General features: G+C 36.9%; 1 protein-coding gene across 6 annotated transcripts in view; it reads left to right on the plus strand.

The window, feature by feature from the left end:
* The window catches only part of ctnna2 (catenin (cadherin-associated protein), alpha 2), an 814,561-nt gene that overhangs the window by 243,230 nt on the left and 554,451 nt on the right, over positions 1 to 16,880 (plus strand). For all 6 annotated transcript variants that reach the window (XM_005160072.6, XM_073948057.1, XM_073948056.1 and 3 more), the window contains one exon: positions 8,522 to 8,725. In XM_005160072.6, the coding sequence (XP_005160129.1) occupies positions 8,522 to 8,725 (204 nt within the window). The remainder of the gene's footprint in view (positions 1 to 8,521; positions 8,726 to 16,880) is intronic.

The following is a 16,880-nucleotide window of genomic DNA, read 5'->3' on the forward strand; positions in this document are numbered from 1 at the left end:
GAAGTCGGCTGAAGTGTCTTGGGCATCTGTTTCGGATGCCTTCTGGACGCCTACCTAGTGTTTTAGGTATGTCTCACTGGAAGGAGGACTTCAGGAAGACCCAGGACATGCTGGAGGTACTATGTCTCTCGGCTGGTCTGGGAATGCCTCAGGACCCCCCTATAGGAGCTGAAGGAAGTGTCTAGGGAGAGATAAGTCTGTTTTTCTCCTAAGACTGCTGCCCCTGTGACACAGCTCTGGAAAAGCAAATGAAAATGAATGTATGAATGAATGAATGAATGTGTGTGTCAGTTCAGATCGTTTGCAGCTGTAGCAGGTGCTGATTGATGATAAGCATTATGGTAGCTGTAGTTCGATTCAGTGGCAGAATTGTAGTGCTCTAGCAATCGGCATAGGTTAGATCATTGGCGGTCGTGACAGAGTGTTGAAAGCTAAATCCCTTCACTGAATTTTTTACTAATTTTCAAATATTATTCAAGTGATGTGGAAATATGATATGGGAACAGAGCAAGGGTGATTGTCCAATATTTCCTACAATACACTTTATTTAGTTAAACTGTAATAAAAATTGTATGTATTAGAATATGTATTATATATATAACTAGGCTATATTCATGATTTAACCAAGTTAAGCCTTAGATAGATTAGATTTTGGTTTAAGCTGAGTATTTACAAAATAACTTTTAAAAGATTATGTACTGTTATTATAGCAAAGACCATAGTTTTTAAAACTAGTATGTTGTAAACTGTGTTGAAAAAAAGTCTTTGTTTAATAGGACTTAGCAAATACTTAAAAAACAACAAATTTCACAAGAGCGGTTTTATGTACAGTAAGTACAGACAAAAACAAACATTGACATACCCAATTGCTTTATTATTATTATTGTTACTATTATTATTATTATTATTATTATTATTATTTAATTCAATTTAACATTAATTTAAATTAAGATTTAACCTGCTGCTTCTTCTTTTTTTTCCCACGTTTTACCCAAATTTGGATTGAAAAGAAAAGCACAGCATTGTTTGAGTGAAGCATTCCTTTTATTCTGCATTGCTACAAGCAACACAATAACCCTTTCTGAAGGACAACATGAAAACATAATTAATCCTGTTTATTAGCACAAGATGTATGTCCCTGGACTTATTGTGAATGATTCATCAGTGCTGATGAATTTATGCTATTATAAAGAAAAAACTGAAAAAAAGAGGCTGAAGGCCACACAGGTGAGGAAAATAATGCTAACCGCAAATATGAGTTGTTGTCTCAATGCAAATCAGTTTGTGATAAATAAAATAAGTCATTGCCTTACAGTCCATCCTGCTAAATATTCTTTCACACAAATATATGCTTCTTTACAAATGTCAAGGTGTGTGCAGTTATTGTCTTTAAGGTACAGTATGTAGGGTTGACACCCAGAGGTTGAACTTGGTATTGTGGTTTGAACTAAAAATAGCAGAGATGTCGTGAGTGCCTAAAAGTGGCCAAAGCTTTGGTCACTCTGCACTTTTTGCCCCATAGTCTTTCATTTTTATGCTTGCAAATGTGGCGGACCAAAATCGCAAGCTTGTGCAATAGCCTTGGGCGGTAATAAGGTATACCGCGGGATCTAAAAATAGCAACGGTGTCAGTTTCAATACCGTTACACCGTCATAAAAAACAATGCACTTAAATAGGAGACAAGTATTAAATAATAAATATTATTTATTTAATGCTTACAAATGCGTATGCGTGATTGTCATCACGGGACAGTGTGGAGGAGAGAGAGGTGAGGTAAGATGGTGAGTCGCACACCAAGTTACCTGCAGTTTGGCAGTATTTCTGGTTTCAACCAAACGAGAAGAGAGACGCGGTAAATACGAGAGGTCTGCAATCACGCTGCTGTACTGCGGGAGCCATGGGATCCGATCAGATTTCTTGAAGTGCGGGAATAAATTTCCGAATACAGCGCAGGAGCAGTCGGTAACTCTGGTGTAATTTGAAATGGAGCGGGCACGCAGGCTAACAATATCGCTCCCGAGCGAGTGCGCATCCGCATGGATGCTATGTATGTATGTATGTGTGTGTGTGTGTGTGTGTGTGTGTGTGTGTGTTATTCAGAGTTATAAAAATTAGGTTTTTAATTTGTTAATAATTCAAATATTACACACGTAAAACACTAGCTGATTAGCTTAAAGAGAACGTGGTGCCGTGTGTCACTTGGTGCTTTCTCTCTCTCACTCTCTCTCACACATTTCACATTTTAGGTGCTTTATTGGCATGACAAATAACTGTACTTTCGTATTGCCAAAGCAGTGCAGCGTCGCTGCATACAAACAAGACAGTGCAAAAAGGGCAGTAGTGCAAACAAATATGAATATAAAATTTAAAACAGAAATAAAGTATATAAAATAAAGTAAAAAAAAAAAGATTATTAAAAATAAAAATAGGTTAATAAATTAAAAGATTAATAAAATACATTAGTGGTATTATATAAAACAGGATAAAGTTTTATATATTAAAAAAGGATATAAGTTTCATATGTCTCTCTCTCGGCTCTTTAATGTTTGTAGCCACCCTTCATAGAAAGATTGAAAATAAGAGAGAAGTACTGTAAAATACATTTACGTGTTGATAGCAGGATCAAATTTTAAAATACAGGAGAATCCCAGGAAAAACAGGAGGGTTGACAGGTATAGTAATCACTAGCTTTATCGATTGGTTTACCCTTTTTGCCCTGCCACCTGACAGAATTTTGCAAACTCAAACTTCAGTGCGATCATGACTTTACACTATAAGCTAATCAGCTAGTGTTTTACTTGTGTAATATTTGAATTATTAACTAATTAAAAACCTCATTTTTATAACTCTGAATAATTTTAAAGTCTGCTATTGTTCTTCATAGGTCACAATTTTGGCTGCACCTCCATACATTAAGGCGGTCTTTAACACTGAAATTAAATATGTTGCGTTTTCCCCTTTGATTTTCATGTTCAATCCACTTAAATTAGTAAAAACAAGTTAACTTAACTCCTTCATGTTGTCCCAAAACTAATCTACTTAGTGGAACCCAGCATTTTTACAGCCAAATTGGGTGAACCATCAGTGGGTGGAGTTCAACAGACCAAAAGTAAGACATTAACATTGTATTTCAAATAAGCAAGTGTATTCACTTTGCATGTTTCTTAAATATCTGCTAACATTATATATTTATGCTTTAGAAGAGTCAAAAACTTACATACAGCACCTTTAACTACACTGTATTGTAATTGGAATACTTTATGTAGCTGACATATGAGTCACACAAGATCTAAGTAAATAGTTTGGCAGTGGCTTTGGTCCAGCCTGTCAGCTTCTGAGAACTCTGCATGTCGCTTCGCAATACAGACAGTTCACACTAGTCTCTGTTTCAGCCTCTCTATCAGACAGAAGAAGACAGAGTGCAGCAGAAGCGGCAACTTGATGCCGAGATTTCAAAACAAACCACTGAATGTACACATATTTATCATTGAGTCAGCGAGGTGGCCAAGACTGCTGCTATTGCTTTTACTTAAGACTCCATCCCTATGGCAACAAGCTATTATGGAAAGGCTGTCTGTCTGAGTCTCTCTCTCTCTCTCTCTCTCTCTCTCTCTCTCTCTCCTCTCAAATAAATCTGGTGATTTACAATTTGCAATTGTCTTTGCCAACAAGATTGTTTTTGTTTAAAAACTTGATGTTATTTTTAAATGTTTTTCTTTCTTTTTTTTTAGCTGCTTTTATATTTGTGAAAATGAATATTTTCAAGATAATTTTTTGTAAGTTTAGCTTTTAATTTCTCAAAATCAATGTTAATTTATAAGAATATATTTTCTAGCAACAACAACAACAACAACAACAACAAAATGTGATGTATCTCGAAAAATGACGTTTGCCTGTGCCCTCACAATCATTACATTACATGGTAGTAGGGCGGAATTGTATTGCAGCCTGTGCAATAAGCAGACGCGGATAAAGCACCAGAGATCTACAAACCCAATTTAAAAAAAGTTGGGACACTACAAATTTTGAATAAAATCTGAATGCAATGATGTGGAAGCTCCAAATTTCATTTTTTAAATTCAGTATAGAACATAGATGATATGTTAAATGCTTAAACTGCAAAAATGTATAATTTTAAGGAAAAAAAATAAGTTGATTTTATATTTCATGGCTTCAACACATTTCAAAAAAGTTGGGACAAAACCATGTTGAACACTGTGAGGCATCCCCTCTTCTTTTTACAACCGTCTGCAAACGTCTGGGAACTGAGGAGACAAGTTGCTCAAGTTTAGGAATAGGAATGTTCTCCCATTCTTGTCTAATACAGGCTTCTAGGTGCTCGACTGTCTTAGGTCTTCTTTGTCGCATCTTCCTCTTTATGATGCGCCAAATGTTTTCTATGGGTCAAAGATCTGGAATGCAGGCCGGCCATTTCAGTACCTGGATCCTTCTTTTACGCACCATGATGTTGTAATTGATGCGGTATGTGGTCTGGCATTGTCCTGTTGGAAAATGCAAGGTCTTCCCTGAAACAGACAAAGTCTGGATGGGAGCATATGTTGTTCTAGAACTTGCATATACCTTTCAGCATTGATGGTGCCTCTCCAGATGTGTAAGCTGCCCATGCCACATGCACTCATCCAGTATGGTTTTGCGGCCTTGACCCTTGCTCACAAAGATTGTTCAAGATTCCATGAATCTTTGGATGATATTATGCACTGTAGATGGTGATAACTTTAAACTCTTTGCAATTTTTCGCTGAGAAACTCCTTTCTTATTTTGCTCCACTATTTTTTGGGACAGCATTGGGGAAATTGGTGATCCTCTGCCCATCTTGACCTCTAAGAGACACTGCCACTCTGAGAGGCTCTTTTTATACACAATCATGTTGCCTATTGACCTAATAAGTAGAAAATTGGTCCTCCAGCTGTTCCTAATATGTACATTTGACTTTACTAGCCTGTTATTTCTACCTGTCCCAACCTTTTTGGTTTGTGGAGCTGTCTTGAAATCCAAAATGATTTGGATTTGGCCTGAAATTAAAAAAATTCTCACTTTTACCATTTGATATGTTATCTATTGTAAATGAATTATAAGTTAATGAGATGTGTACATTATTGCATTCCTTTTTATGTACAATTTGTACAGTGTCCTAACGTTTTTGGAATCGGGTTTGTACATGTAAAGTTAATGCAAAGAAGGGATTAGATATCCTGTGGCACAAATTGGGTATTTTGTGCGTTTGACGCACCTCAGACTGAAAAAGAAAGTTGGTGTTAATGTGTAACAAGTGGAGCAATCAAACAAATTGAAAAGCAAGCAGTTTACAATGATGGAGGTTTTTTCAAGGATGACAGCCGCTGGACGTGATTGAATTGAAGGACATTATTGGTGTTTTACATGGATGGCTGGGATTATGTGCGTCAAATCGATAAATTATGTCATTTAACTCTTTCCCTGCCTTGAAGAGTGAAAACGCTTCCCTGTCATTGACGAGTTTTATGGCAGTCCATGTTTTAGGTGTATTATAGTAGGAGAAGTCTGATGTCCGATGCTCCTGGGAGTAAAAGTAAGAAAGTAAGATTTTGAATAAAAATTCTACAACCTTCCTTTGGCTTAATCCCTGCCATTATAGATCTGTTTTAGATCTTGACAAGAGACCAAAATAAAGAAGCTTTCTTTTTATGATTTGTGTCATTGTGGAACAGCTTTGAAGCCAACTGTCCAATTACTTTTAGACCCTTAACAAGTGGGAGGCACATATGCAACATGTTGTAATTCCTACAGTGTTCACCTAATTTGAATGTAAATATCCTTGAATTAGAGCTGACAGTCTGCAGTTAAAGCACATTTTGTTCAATGTTAAATCGATTGTGTTTGTGTAAAGAGCCAAAAATGTTACAATTGTGTTGATGTCCAAATATTTGTCTGCAAATTTCTGGGTTGTCGTTTTTATTGCAAGCAAATAACAAAAAAATTATGAAAAACTAGGTGGTCTGATTTAACAATCAGCGTTTTAAGATTAATTTTTAACTGTATACAATTGATCTTGTGTGTATATTTGCAAGTCGGTGTGGTGTTTGTAAGCACATCTCTGTCTCTCTCTCTCTCTCTCTCTCTCTCTCCAATTGCATTGTTGTTAGCTCGCAATACTAGATTAGAGCCTATCAAAGGACATGCTACAGAAGCAGGAGGTGCATGCTGAGATATAAGCGATCAAAGATGTGTGAACTTATTATTAAACGGCAGTTGCTGAAGTGGCTTTCTGAATATTTGTCTCAAGAGTAAAGGGCACAGACACTGGGTACCTCTGGTTTCTTTAAATGCCACCTCCGCCTCATCTCTACTGGCAAAGTCCACGTAATACAAACTGCTGCCGAAGCCGTATTCATATATAGCCGTAAAACATAATATCGCCACTATCAATATGGTAATTTTCCCATCCCAGCCGCAGAGATAATAAAGGCTGTATTTGGTAGCAACTTTTCAACAATAAAAGGGAGGGTGTTCTTGAGTTTGCATCCTGTGTTTAAAAGCCCCATTAAATCACAGTGTGGTTGTAACCAAGGCTTGGAATGTTGTCTTCAAGGTCACCTTATAGGCTCAAACAGGATATCTTCATTGGTTTGCTAATGGAAACTATAGCAAACATCTCACAGGGGTTTGTTATCTGCTTTCAGCGACACATATCTTAATGTATTTTATATATGGATGAGACTGAGGCTTGTAAAGTAATCTAAAGATTGTGTTCAGTTGTTTTCTATTGAACATCAATTATTCATGTATGACTATTGGGTGTAAGTGTGTTGTCCAGTATAGTATGATTGAGAATTTTAAAGTGTGATACAGCATGATGATACTATAGGATTTAATTTATTTATATGCATGTGTTTTCAATGTAAATTTAATCAGCCATGACAATATAAGTGTGACATTCTGATCTTTTTTTACTGTTCAAGTAAAGGCAGGGATAATAGCACCTTTCCCTACAAGTTGATACCAGTGAATTTTGTGTAAAATTACTGGTAAAGGACCATTCATACAACAATTACAAATACGGGTAAATTTTGTGACACTATTAAGTGAAAAAATTACTTTTAATCAGCTCTCATGAAGCCTCATGAAGCAGTATATGCTCATGAAGAGAAGGGTTTCATGAAGTCTCATGAAGCAGTATATGCAGTCAGTGTTTATTTTATTTTAAATAAATTTAATGTAATTTAATTTAATTTTCTTTTGTTTTATTATATTGTTTTATATGTTTTGTTTTATTTAATTTTTTATTTAATTTTTATTTTATTAAATTAAATTTTTGTTTATTTGTTTATATTTGTTTTAAATATGATTTCATTTAATTGTATTATTATATAATGTAATATTATTATTTATTATTATTATTATTATTATTTAATAATATTTATTTATTTAATTATTTAATTATTCAAATGTGTGAAATTAGCTAATATCATTTCTATGGCGGCAAATCAATGCCAATATTAATCGAGCGCAGCGGTGATGTTTGCGCGAGGAGAAGTGAACCGTGAGCAGATTACAGGTCTACACGCGAGAAAACTACAGCTCGCAAGCGCACAGGGGATCTTCACGCGCGCGCTCAACTGATCCAGCGCGAGAAAACAAGTCCCGCGCGCGCACATCATCATCTGTGCGCACGATGGACGCTCTCGCGAGCGAGGTCATGCCTACAGCGCGCGCGCGCGATCAGTTCTCTCCGCTCGCTCGCTGGTTCTTCTCTCTGCTCGCGCGAAACAGTTTTGATTTTTGTCAGTCCTGGGGCGGGACTTGGTGTACTTGTTATCTCTAACGCTATTGGCTACTCTGCCTTTCCGGAAGTTAGCCGGGATTGGACGCAGGTAAGCTAGTTTCCCCATTAAATATGTCACAATGTGAAACTAATAGACTCACTTTCTCAGTAATAATAGGTGGAGACTTACTTTCAATAATGAGATATTTCTTGTAATAATCTCATAATAATGCCTATTCTTACCATCATGTCTAAGTCATATAATGACATATCAAAATAATGAGATATATTTCTGTAACAAACTTTATTACTTGGGAGAGAAAGAGAGAGTTATACCATGTGGCAAAAGATCTCTCCATTAAACAGAAATTGGGAAAAAATATTTTTTCCCTGTTTCCATTTTTTTTTTGCTGTAGGCATGACCTCGCTCGCGAGAGCGTCCATCGTGCGCACAGATGATGATGTGCGCGCGCGGGACTTATTTTCTCGCGCTGGATCAGTTGAGCGCGTGCGTGAAGATCCCCTGTGCGTGTGTGTGTGTGTGTGTGTGTGGTTTGTGTGTGTGTGTGTGTGTTCATGCAAATATAGCACATCATGTCTGTATCTTCTGCAGTAGTAGGTTATTATTATTTATTTATTTATTTGCTATTTGTAATTTTGACTAAAGATGGTTACTTTTAAATGTGTTTATGGCTTTTAGTAATTGTAACAGAAGCTCAGTTTATAACCGTTGGCTTCTTTTGTTGTTGTTGTTTCAGAATAAGATCATTCTGGACCCGCTCACGTTCAGCGAGGCTCGCTTCAGGCCGTCATTGGAGGAGCGTCTGGAGAGCATCATCAGTGGCGCTGCCCTCATGGCCGACTCGTCCTGCACACGGGATGATCGCCGCGAACGCATCGTAGCTGAGTGCAACGCCGTGCGTCAGGCCCTGCAAGACCTGCTGAGCGAGTACATGAACAATGTAAGTCCCTAATAATATTTATTACTATGTGAAAGTAGTTGACTAGTTGAGGGTACTGTGATTTGCTTTAAATGTGCATTTTTTTATTCAATGTTTGGCGTAATCTCAACTGAAGCTCGGAAGACGGGGTTTGATAAACAGTTTACGGCATTTTGTTTTTATGACAACATCCAATAAGAGAGGTTGAGCCCAAGCACAGCAAATGAAAAGCAAATGAGAAGCATCTTGAATGAGGCGAGACATGTCAGACATATAGAGCAGGGGTGTCCAAACTCAGTCCTGGAGGGCCAGTGTTCAGCATAGTTTAGCTCCAACTTCCTTCAACACTTGATTAGCTTGATTAGCTGATTCAGGTGTGTTTAATTGGGGTTGGAACTAAAATATGCTGGATACCCGCCCTCCAGGATCAAGTCTGAACACCCCTGCTATAGAGCATTTGATTGGTCAGAAGATTTGATGAGAAGCTAAAGTATGAGGTAATGTCAAATCATGTATTCATTTAGGTTTAAATGACAAACTGCAAGCTTTGGATGTTTACATCTGTTTTGCAGCACACTAACTTATAGATGTCCTTAAAACACACTGGTAATAGCATCTTAGAAGAAAACAAAAAGATTATGATTTCATTTAATCTAAGGAGTTTTTCAACCCCTCAAAAGGAAAAATTTGCACTTTTTTAGTTGTGCTTTACTTTTTCCATTTATTTAGGGAGGTTGTGAAATTGCCTTTAAATCAAGTTTTAAATATTTTTAAATGTTTTTATGAGACTAATTGTAGCAGCATACTTTGTTTTTTTGCACATCCTGCATTGCTTGTGATGAATCCCTAAGACATTAAACCTTTAAAACAAACATTTTCCTCCACCAACCATGGCTACATTAGTCATTCCTTTCAGGGAGCTGACATGTACCATATACATGCACACAATTTCCCTGGTAGAGTGGTTATTTATTAATCAGTGCTGACATGAAGCACGAAGAGCTTTCTGCATTGACAGCTTTGGCGTCATCACATATTGTGCCAGAGGTGGGACCAAGTCATTGTTTGGCAAGTCACAAGTAAGTCTCAATTCATTGCCCTCAAGTCCCGAGTCAAGTCCCGAGTCAAGACAGGCAAGTCCCGAGTCAAGTCCCGAGTCAAAGGCAACAAGTCTCAAGTCAAGTCCAAAGTCCTGCAGTTTGATTTTCGAGTCTTTTCGAGTCTTTTTAACAGAAAAATAAAATATATACAGATTAGGTATGGTTGTAAGATCTGTATTGATTAAACAAACCTTTTTTTATTAAAGAACATTGCTTAGATATATAAAAATACAAATGCAATTTTCTGAAAAAGTACTGAACAGTGCTGCGTCTCGTCTCCACAGCATAATGCACAAGAACGAGTTCCACCAAAAAAAGACTCCATTTTGCCTCACATCACACAGAAATTGCAGGTCTACTGCTGTCTAATTCATTAAGTTTAGTTGTGCTATGTTATGTCTTCGGTGATCAACTTGTGATTAACCAAAATTACATAACCTCAATGTGGTAGCAGTAGACCAACTCCTGTATATGCTGCAAAGTTAAATTGAGTGAAATTGGAATTTTGTCAATTGAATCTCGTGTGTGCTAAAGAGATGGAGTTGCAAATCCGTCTAGCAGCAATGTAAAATGGTAGCACATATTGTTAATGAAGTAGGCTACTTCATACAAACAATAAAGTTGTTTTCTTCACATAACGTTGAAGAGCTTTGCTCTCTACCTTGTGTGATGCTCGTGCACAGATTTCCTCTGTTTGTGGACAAAACTGATTGCGAGTTCTCAAATTTTCTCTCGCTCTCAAATATGCACTGCTCACACACAAATTTTCTTGAGCGCTCTCAGAGATTATATGCAAACTCACAATTTGTGTCGTGTTCCCTCTTCCTTTCATGCTTTTTGATATGATTCATATTGCTGCACTGTTTAATAACAATAACCAAAATACTAAAATAGACTTATATATTAAATGTTTAATCTAATAAACCATAACATTTTTGGTTGTTTTATATGATGAGATATTTTCAGTTTCAAACACTTAAAGACAGAGAATAGACCAGTGGTGCCCCCCTGAAAATTTGCTTAAGGGGGGCCAGAAGAGGCCAGCTACGTCAGTGGCACCAATCAATCCACAATAATTTAGTGGCTGCTATTTATTTATTGAAATATTGCATTGTATTGCATTTATGTAAGTAGATTTAAATAAATAATGTCAACAGCAAAATCATATCGGGTTGGCCACAGGGGTGGTTAGAGTTTACACAGGGGTAACACCCCTTGTAAAGGGGTTTACACCACTATAAGGCACCTCTGGAATAGATGTTGGATGTAAAGAATACATTTTATTTTAAAAGCATTTAAACAAAAACTAATGCAAGCAGAAATGTAACTGTGATAAAAATAAGGAAACACTTGATAAGGTATTATAGCCTACTGTACTATTCATTCTTCAAATAAATCTCACTATCTAAGCCTTGCCCTCCTTACTTACTGTTGCTACGCCTGTCAAGCTTTCATGCCTGGCACATCTATTACAGTGTGTATGCGCTGGTGTCAGACATTCCCAAGGATTTAATTAGTCATTTTTGGCAAACAGGTGAGATATCTGAGAAAGCCAGACAAAAGAGGACTGCAGTATACATTACAGGGGTATATTCACAACATAATAGCAACTGATTAGAAAATAATTTTATCAAAATTGAAGCAAGGTTAGTCTAGCCACCTCATACGCTGAACATTCAACAGCATAGTTCATGCACAGCAGGACAGGTGAAATTATAAAATAATCTAATAACCTAAGAAACTGATGGATTTGTGCCGAATATTAGCATCATTGACCCATAACAGTGTACAGTACCTATTACTGTCAGCATGTTTGTGTGCTCTTTATCCAGTTTTTATTCAAATTTGCAGTTAAGTGGAAGAAAAAAATTGAAATGCACATTAAAGTATAAATAACAGAAGTGAACAAATAGATTTTTCCTACCAGCAAATATTAGTGTATGTATTTATATGCGTTACAATAGCGAGGGTTTAAACTAAGCAGTGCTCACAGGGTTCAACGCTAAGGATTTTTTCTACTGGCCCGATCGGGCCAGTGGTTCTGATTTTTACTTGCCCAGCCCAAATTTTCACTGGCCCCACCAAAAAAAAAAAAAAGAAGTTAATCGCTATTTGAATGTGCGTGTGTGTGTGTGTGTGTGTATACACACACACACACACACACACACACACACACACACACAGTTGATTTCAGAATTATTAGTCCCCCTAAATTATTAGCACCCCTGTTTATTTTTTCCCCCAATTTCTATTTAACAGAGAACAGATTTTCTCAGCACATTTCTAAACATAATAGTTTTAATAACTCATCTCTAATAACTGATTTATTTTATCTTTGTCATGATGACTGTAAATAATATTAGACTAGATATTCTTCAAGACACTTCTATACAGCTTAAAGTGACATTTAAAGGCTTAACTACGGTAATTAGGTTAACTAGGCAGGTTAGGGTAATTAGGCTAGTTATTGTATAATGATGGTTTGTTCTGTAGACAGTCTGAAAAACAATTAGCTTAAGAGGCTAATAAATTTTACCTTAAAATGGTTAAAAAAAAATGTTTTTATTCTAGCCAAAATAAAACAAATAAGATTATTATCAGACAAAATATCAACATTTCTTTGCTTTGTTAAACATCATTTAGGAAATGTTTTAAAAAGAAAAAACAAAAAACAAAAGGGGGCTAATAAATCTGTATATATATTTACGGTAATTTTTAAAATGTTTAAGGAAAACTATTCAGTTCATCAAGGCTATATTTATAAATGTAAAAAAGGTGTAATTGTTAAATATTTATAAAAATTTTAAATAACTGCTTTGTTATTGTATTTAGTTTCAAATAAAATAATTACTCCAGACATTATTGATTTTATAACTATTACCATTTATAAATATAATAATAATTAATATTAGTGATTTCTGAAGGATCATGTGACTGGAGTAATGAAGCTGAAATCTCATCTTTAAAATCACTGGAATAAATTAATAAATTAAATGATAAACTACTTTTGAACAGTTATTTTATAGTGCAACATTTCACAATTTGTATTTATGATGAAATAATTGCAGCCCTGGTGAGCAGAAGAAGCTTGTTTTAACATATTTAATCACACTGACCCCAAACTTTTGTGCATTGTGTATAGAATATTTTATAAGTGAAAATGTGCACTTTAATTTTAACAACCCACTGACATCGTCACCAAATACAAATCGAGGTCAGACTTTCTCATACAGAGCCTCATTTCAATTGTCAGGTTTTGTAGAAATCGATCAATTGAATTAATCAATCTATTAAAGAAACGTTGACTATAATTCTGTATTTTAGGCTTAATTATAAAGAGACATAGCAGATGAACCGAGACTGCATCAGATCAATGTAAATCTTTCTTTCGAGCTGTCAGTGCGGAAATGAACAAAACAACAGGCCTAATACAACATATTATACGATTAAAATATGGAAAAATTAACAGATAGTAATTTCGGTCAATTTTCCTGACGGATAAACCGAGATCAGGCTGGATAAACAGCTCTCGGTAATATTTCAGGATGCTTTCACTTTCGCATTTACCGGTAAGAATGACATCTCGCCCTGCTCATCATTCCCTCTTTATATAGCCGTATATATGGCTATTACACGATCATGATACACTGTGATATAGCCTGGGTCGTTAGTTCGTTGCATTGTTTTGTTTTCTCGCTACAATCGATACGCTCAATAGGACAGAGACCGCGTCTCATTCAGGCGATCTTGGACTGATTGATTTGGCGCGGAAGCGAGCGCAACTGCTGGATATATGCTAAAAAACGCGCTAACGGGTGAAACGAGACAGATTCCGAAACAAACGTCTATGTGTGAAAGCACCGTAAGATTGTATTTGCACACAATTGACAGACAGTCGCAGCACGCAGCTCTGGCTCGATCTGGCAGGCAAAAAGGCAGCAGCTGGCCCGATCGAGCCAGTAACATTTTGTACACTGGCCCGAGTGTCTCGCACGCTGGCCCCGGGCCATCGGGCAGTCCTTATTGTCGAGCCCTGGCTCATAATATCGAGTGGAAAAAAAGAAAAAGACCGCTGGGAAGCATAACCTGCTTTGTTTTTTTTATTTATTTTTTAAAAAGAAACACAGTTTAGATCTGTTTAGGATAAGAGGAGTGTGAGTTATTGCCACCTATCATTGAATGTGAATATCGAAAACAAAACCAACTTAGCTTAACTCCTTTACCGCCCCTCACACAGCTTGATCCACGCTGGCATTTCTCCTCTTGGGCTTTGGTTTTGAAAAGGGAAAAAATCCCACCACCCAGTCCAAACTTTTAGGATAGCGGGTGTCAGATTTTCACAATCCAATTGCGCAACGATTTGGCTTGTTTCCCTCGCTCGAAAGCTTGACAGAGCCTCTGCCCGTAGCTACGATTGGTAAGCCGCGATTGGTGGGTGGCGGTTTTTGGGCGTGGCTTAGCGAAGGGTCAGTTTAAAAGGAGGATCCCGTGAGAGCAAAAGCACTAAAGGTATGAGACCTCATCGTAAACAAAAGTCAAGCGAACGCAAAGAGACTGAATGCACGAGAGAGAGAGAGAGAGAGAGAGAGAGAGAGAGAGGTGTATGTTGTATGTGTGAGAGAGAGAGAGAGAGAGAGAGAGAGAGAGAGAGAGAGAACGAGTATTGGCACGCGAGTATTGGCTCGATCTCAAGTTCAAATTCAAATTCTCTCTGCGTTCGCTTGACTTTTGTCCACTCCGGCGCCTCATAGTAGTCACGTTGGATACTGTCGAATCAAAACAATCTACCGTGCTTCGATTGGACGTCATGCCGAAAGCGCGCATGCTCACACACACGCGCGCGCATGCTGTCACACACACGCACACATAAACGGGGAGAGAGAGAGAGCGGTCCATGTCAACATACTTTTTTATCGTTGGGCTTTTCATGGGAAGCAGCAAGTCTTTACAAGTCAATAGGGGCAAGTCCTAGTCAAAGTCCAAGTCATTTATGTTCAAGTCCAAGTCGAGTTGCAAGTCTTTTTATATTTTGTCAAGTCGAGTCTAAAGTCATCAAATTCATGACTCGAGTCTGACTCGAGTCCAAGTCACATGACTCGAGTCCACACCTCTGTATTGTGCATCACACTGTATGGAGTACTTCTCTATGATTGAGATTAAACTGGGTTTTTACATGAGAACATTTTAACATTGCTATGTGTATTTTCTCAGATTTCTTAAAAAAAAAAATAGACACTGTAATAATAAAAAACGTTTCCAGTTCACAAACATTACTTTAGAGCTAGTATTTGAATGCTTCTCTAGCGTAATGTCTAAAGTGATGACAAAACAGGTGATTTTGCTCACATTTTAGAATTATAAGGCTTGAAATACCATCAATCTACAGAGATTTGCCAGTATTTCTCTCTTGCAATTGGGATTTCACAATAATTAACCCTAAAACAGCTAGACCAAAGCAAACACCAATTTCTGTGGTATAGATACAGCACTACTAAATACAAAAGAGAGAGATCGACTCAGAATGTCACTTATCTGATATACAATGATTTGTTCAGCTGTAGTTAGAAAATGCTCTTTTTCTCCCCTAAGGATTTATTATGTCTCTGTTGTCATCTTGTGTTGGAACGTCGACGTCACTTTCTTTGGTCTGCTCAGACAGGCTGATGGCGGCCAATGCACTGATTCCGATGCTCCAAAATTTTAAATATTTAAAACAGGCATTATCCTTATAAATAAACTACATAATTGCAATCTAAAAAAGTACATTATGTTGTCCAACAGCTGCAATATTTGTCAAACTATATAGTGTCCTATGCTTGCTGTACAAGGGTGAAGAGGCTGTATGACTGCTGTTATTTGCAGAATATTCCACGGCTCTCAGCCAATCAGATTTGAGAACCAGATAGAATTGTTGTGTATATATTTATCCTATACTTTGAGTCTCCATTGGATAGTTACTGACTGTTCGTCTTGTGAATGTTTACCAGTTAAAAGGTCTTAATATTTTCTGATAAATCAATCCTCTGACCTTCAGTCTTTCACAAACCCTTCTCTTATGCGTCTCTTTGTTTTTTCGCTGCTTGACTCAAATGAAAGGCTTCGAGGCATTTAATCCTATAGAATTATCAAGCTAGGGTGTATGGGTGTGTGTACGTGTCTCTTTTTTTGTCCGTATATGTCAATTACTTTGAAACAGGTGTCGCAAAGCCATTTGCAAGCATTCTGTAATATTGATCTCTGTGGTATCAATGGGGCTGTCTGGCTCTGACGCTATGCAGTAATCAATGGCTTCTTCTACCCGGCTATAATCTAATGTATGATTCCCAATGTTGGTGTGCTGGAGCACCACACGGGAACTGAGGGATATTAAATACAACCTCTCATTCGATTAGCGATGCCCCCTTAGTCAAAACATAACGCCAGTGGAGATGAATATCACATCAGCGCTCCAATTACAAGCTCCTGCTCTGGGAGGAAATGCGTTTCGCGTGGCTAGGACGCTTGTTTTATATGAGTTTCAGACTCTCAAGATATTCATTTTGGTGTGCTTTTTTTTATTCGTTTGTCGATGCGTCTTTGTATGGGTTTGTTCATGTGGATATTTTCATTAGCGCAAATAGGTTTTCTTCATGCACTTGTTTTATATACTAGTGCTGATATGTTCTAGACTTTCTAAAGATAGATTTACAGACTGATCCTGGTGGTGCATTTAGGTTTTCATATTGATTGATAGATAGACTGACACTGGCATAGTTTTTTCATTTTCTATTTTTATTCATTTATGACTAAACTTATTAATCAGTTTTATTCTTGTTAAATGAACTCTGAAAGTCAGAAAATTGTTCTCAAAAACTACTTTTCTAATCCAAAATTGTTATATTAATCAACTAAGTTGAAAACAATGGTTTAAAGTCAATAACAAAGAGTAGATGTAGTAGCATATTTAAATTTAAAGGGATAGTTCACCCAAAATTAATTCCCTGTCAGCATTCACTCACCCTTCACTTGTTCAAAACCTGTTGGAGTTTTTTCCTTTGAACACAAAATCAGTATTTTGAAGATGGTGCTCATTGTTT

The sequence above is a fragment of the Danio rerio genome, chromosome 1, assembly GCF_049306965.1.
Source record: "Danio rerio strain Tuebingen ecotype United States chromosome 1, GRCz12tu, whole genome shotgun sequence".
Lineage (NCBI taxonomy): Eukaryota > Metazoa > Chordata > Actinopteri > Cypriniformes > Danionidae > Danio > Danio rerio.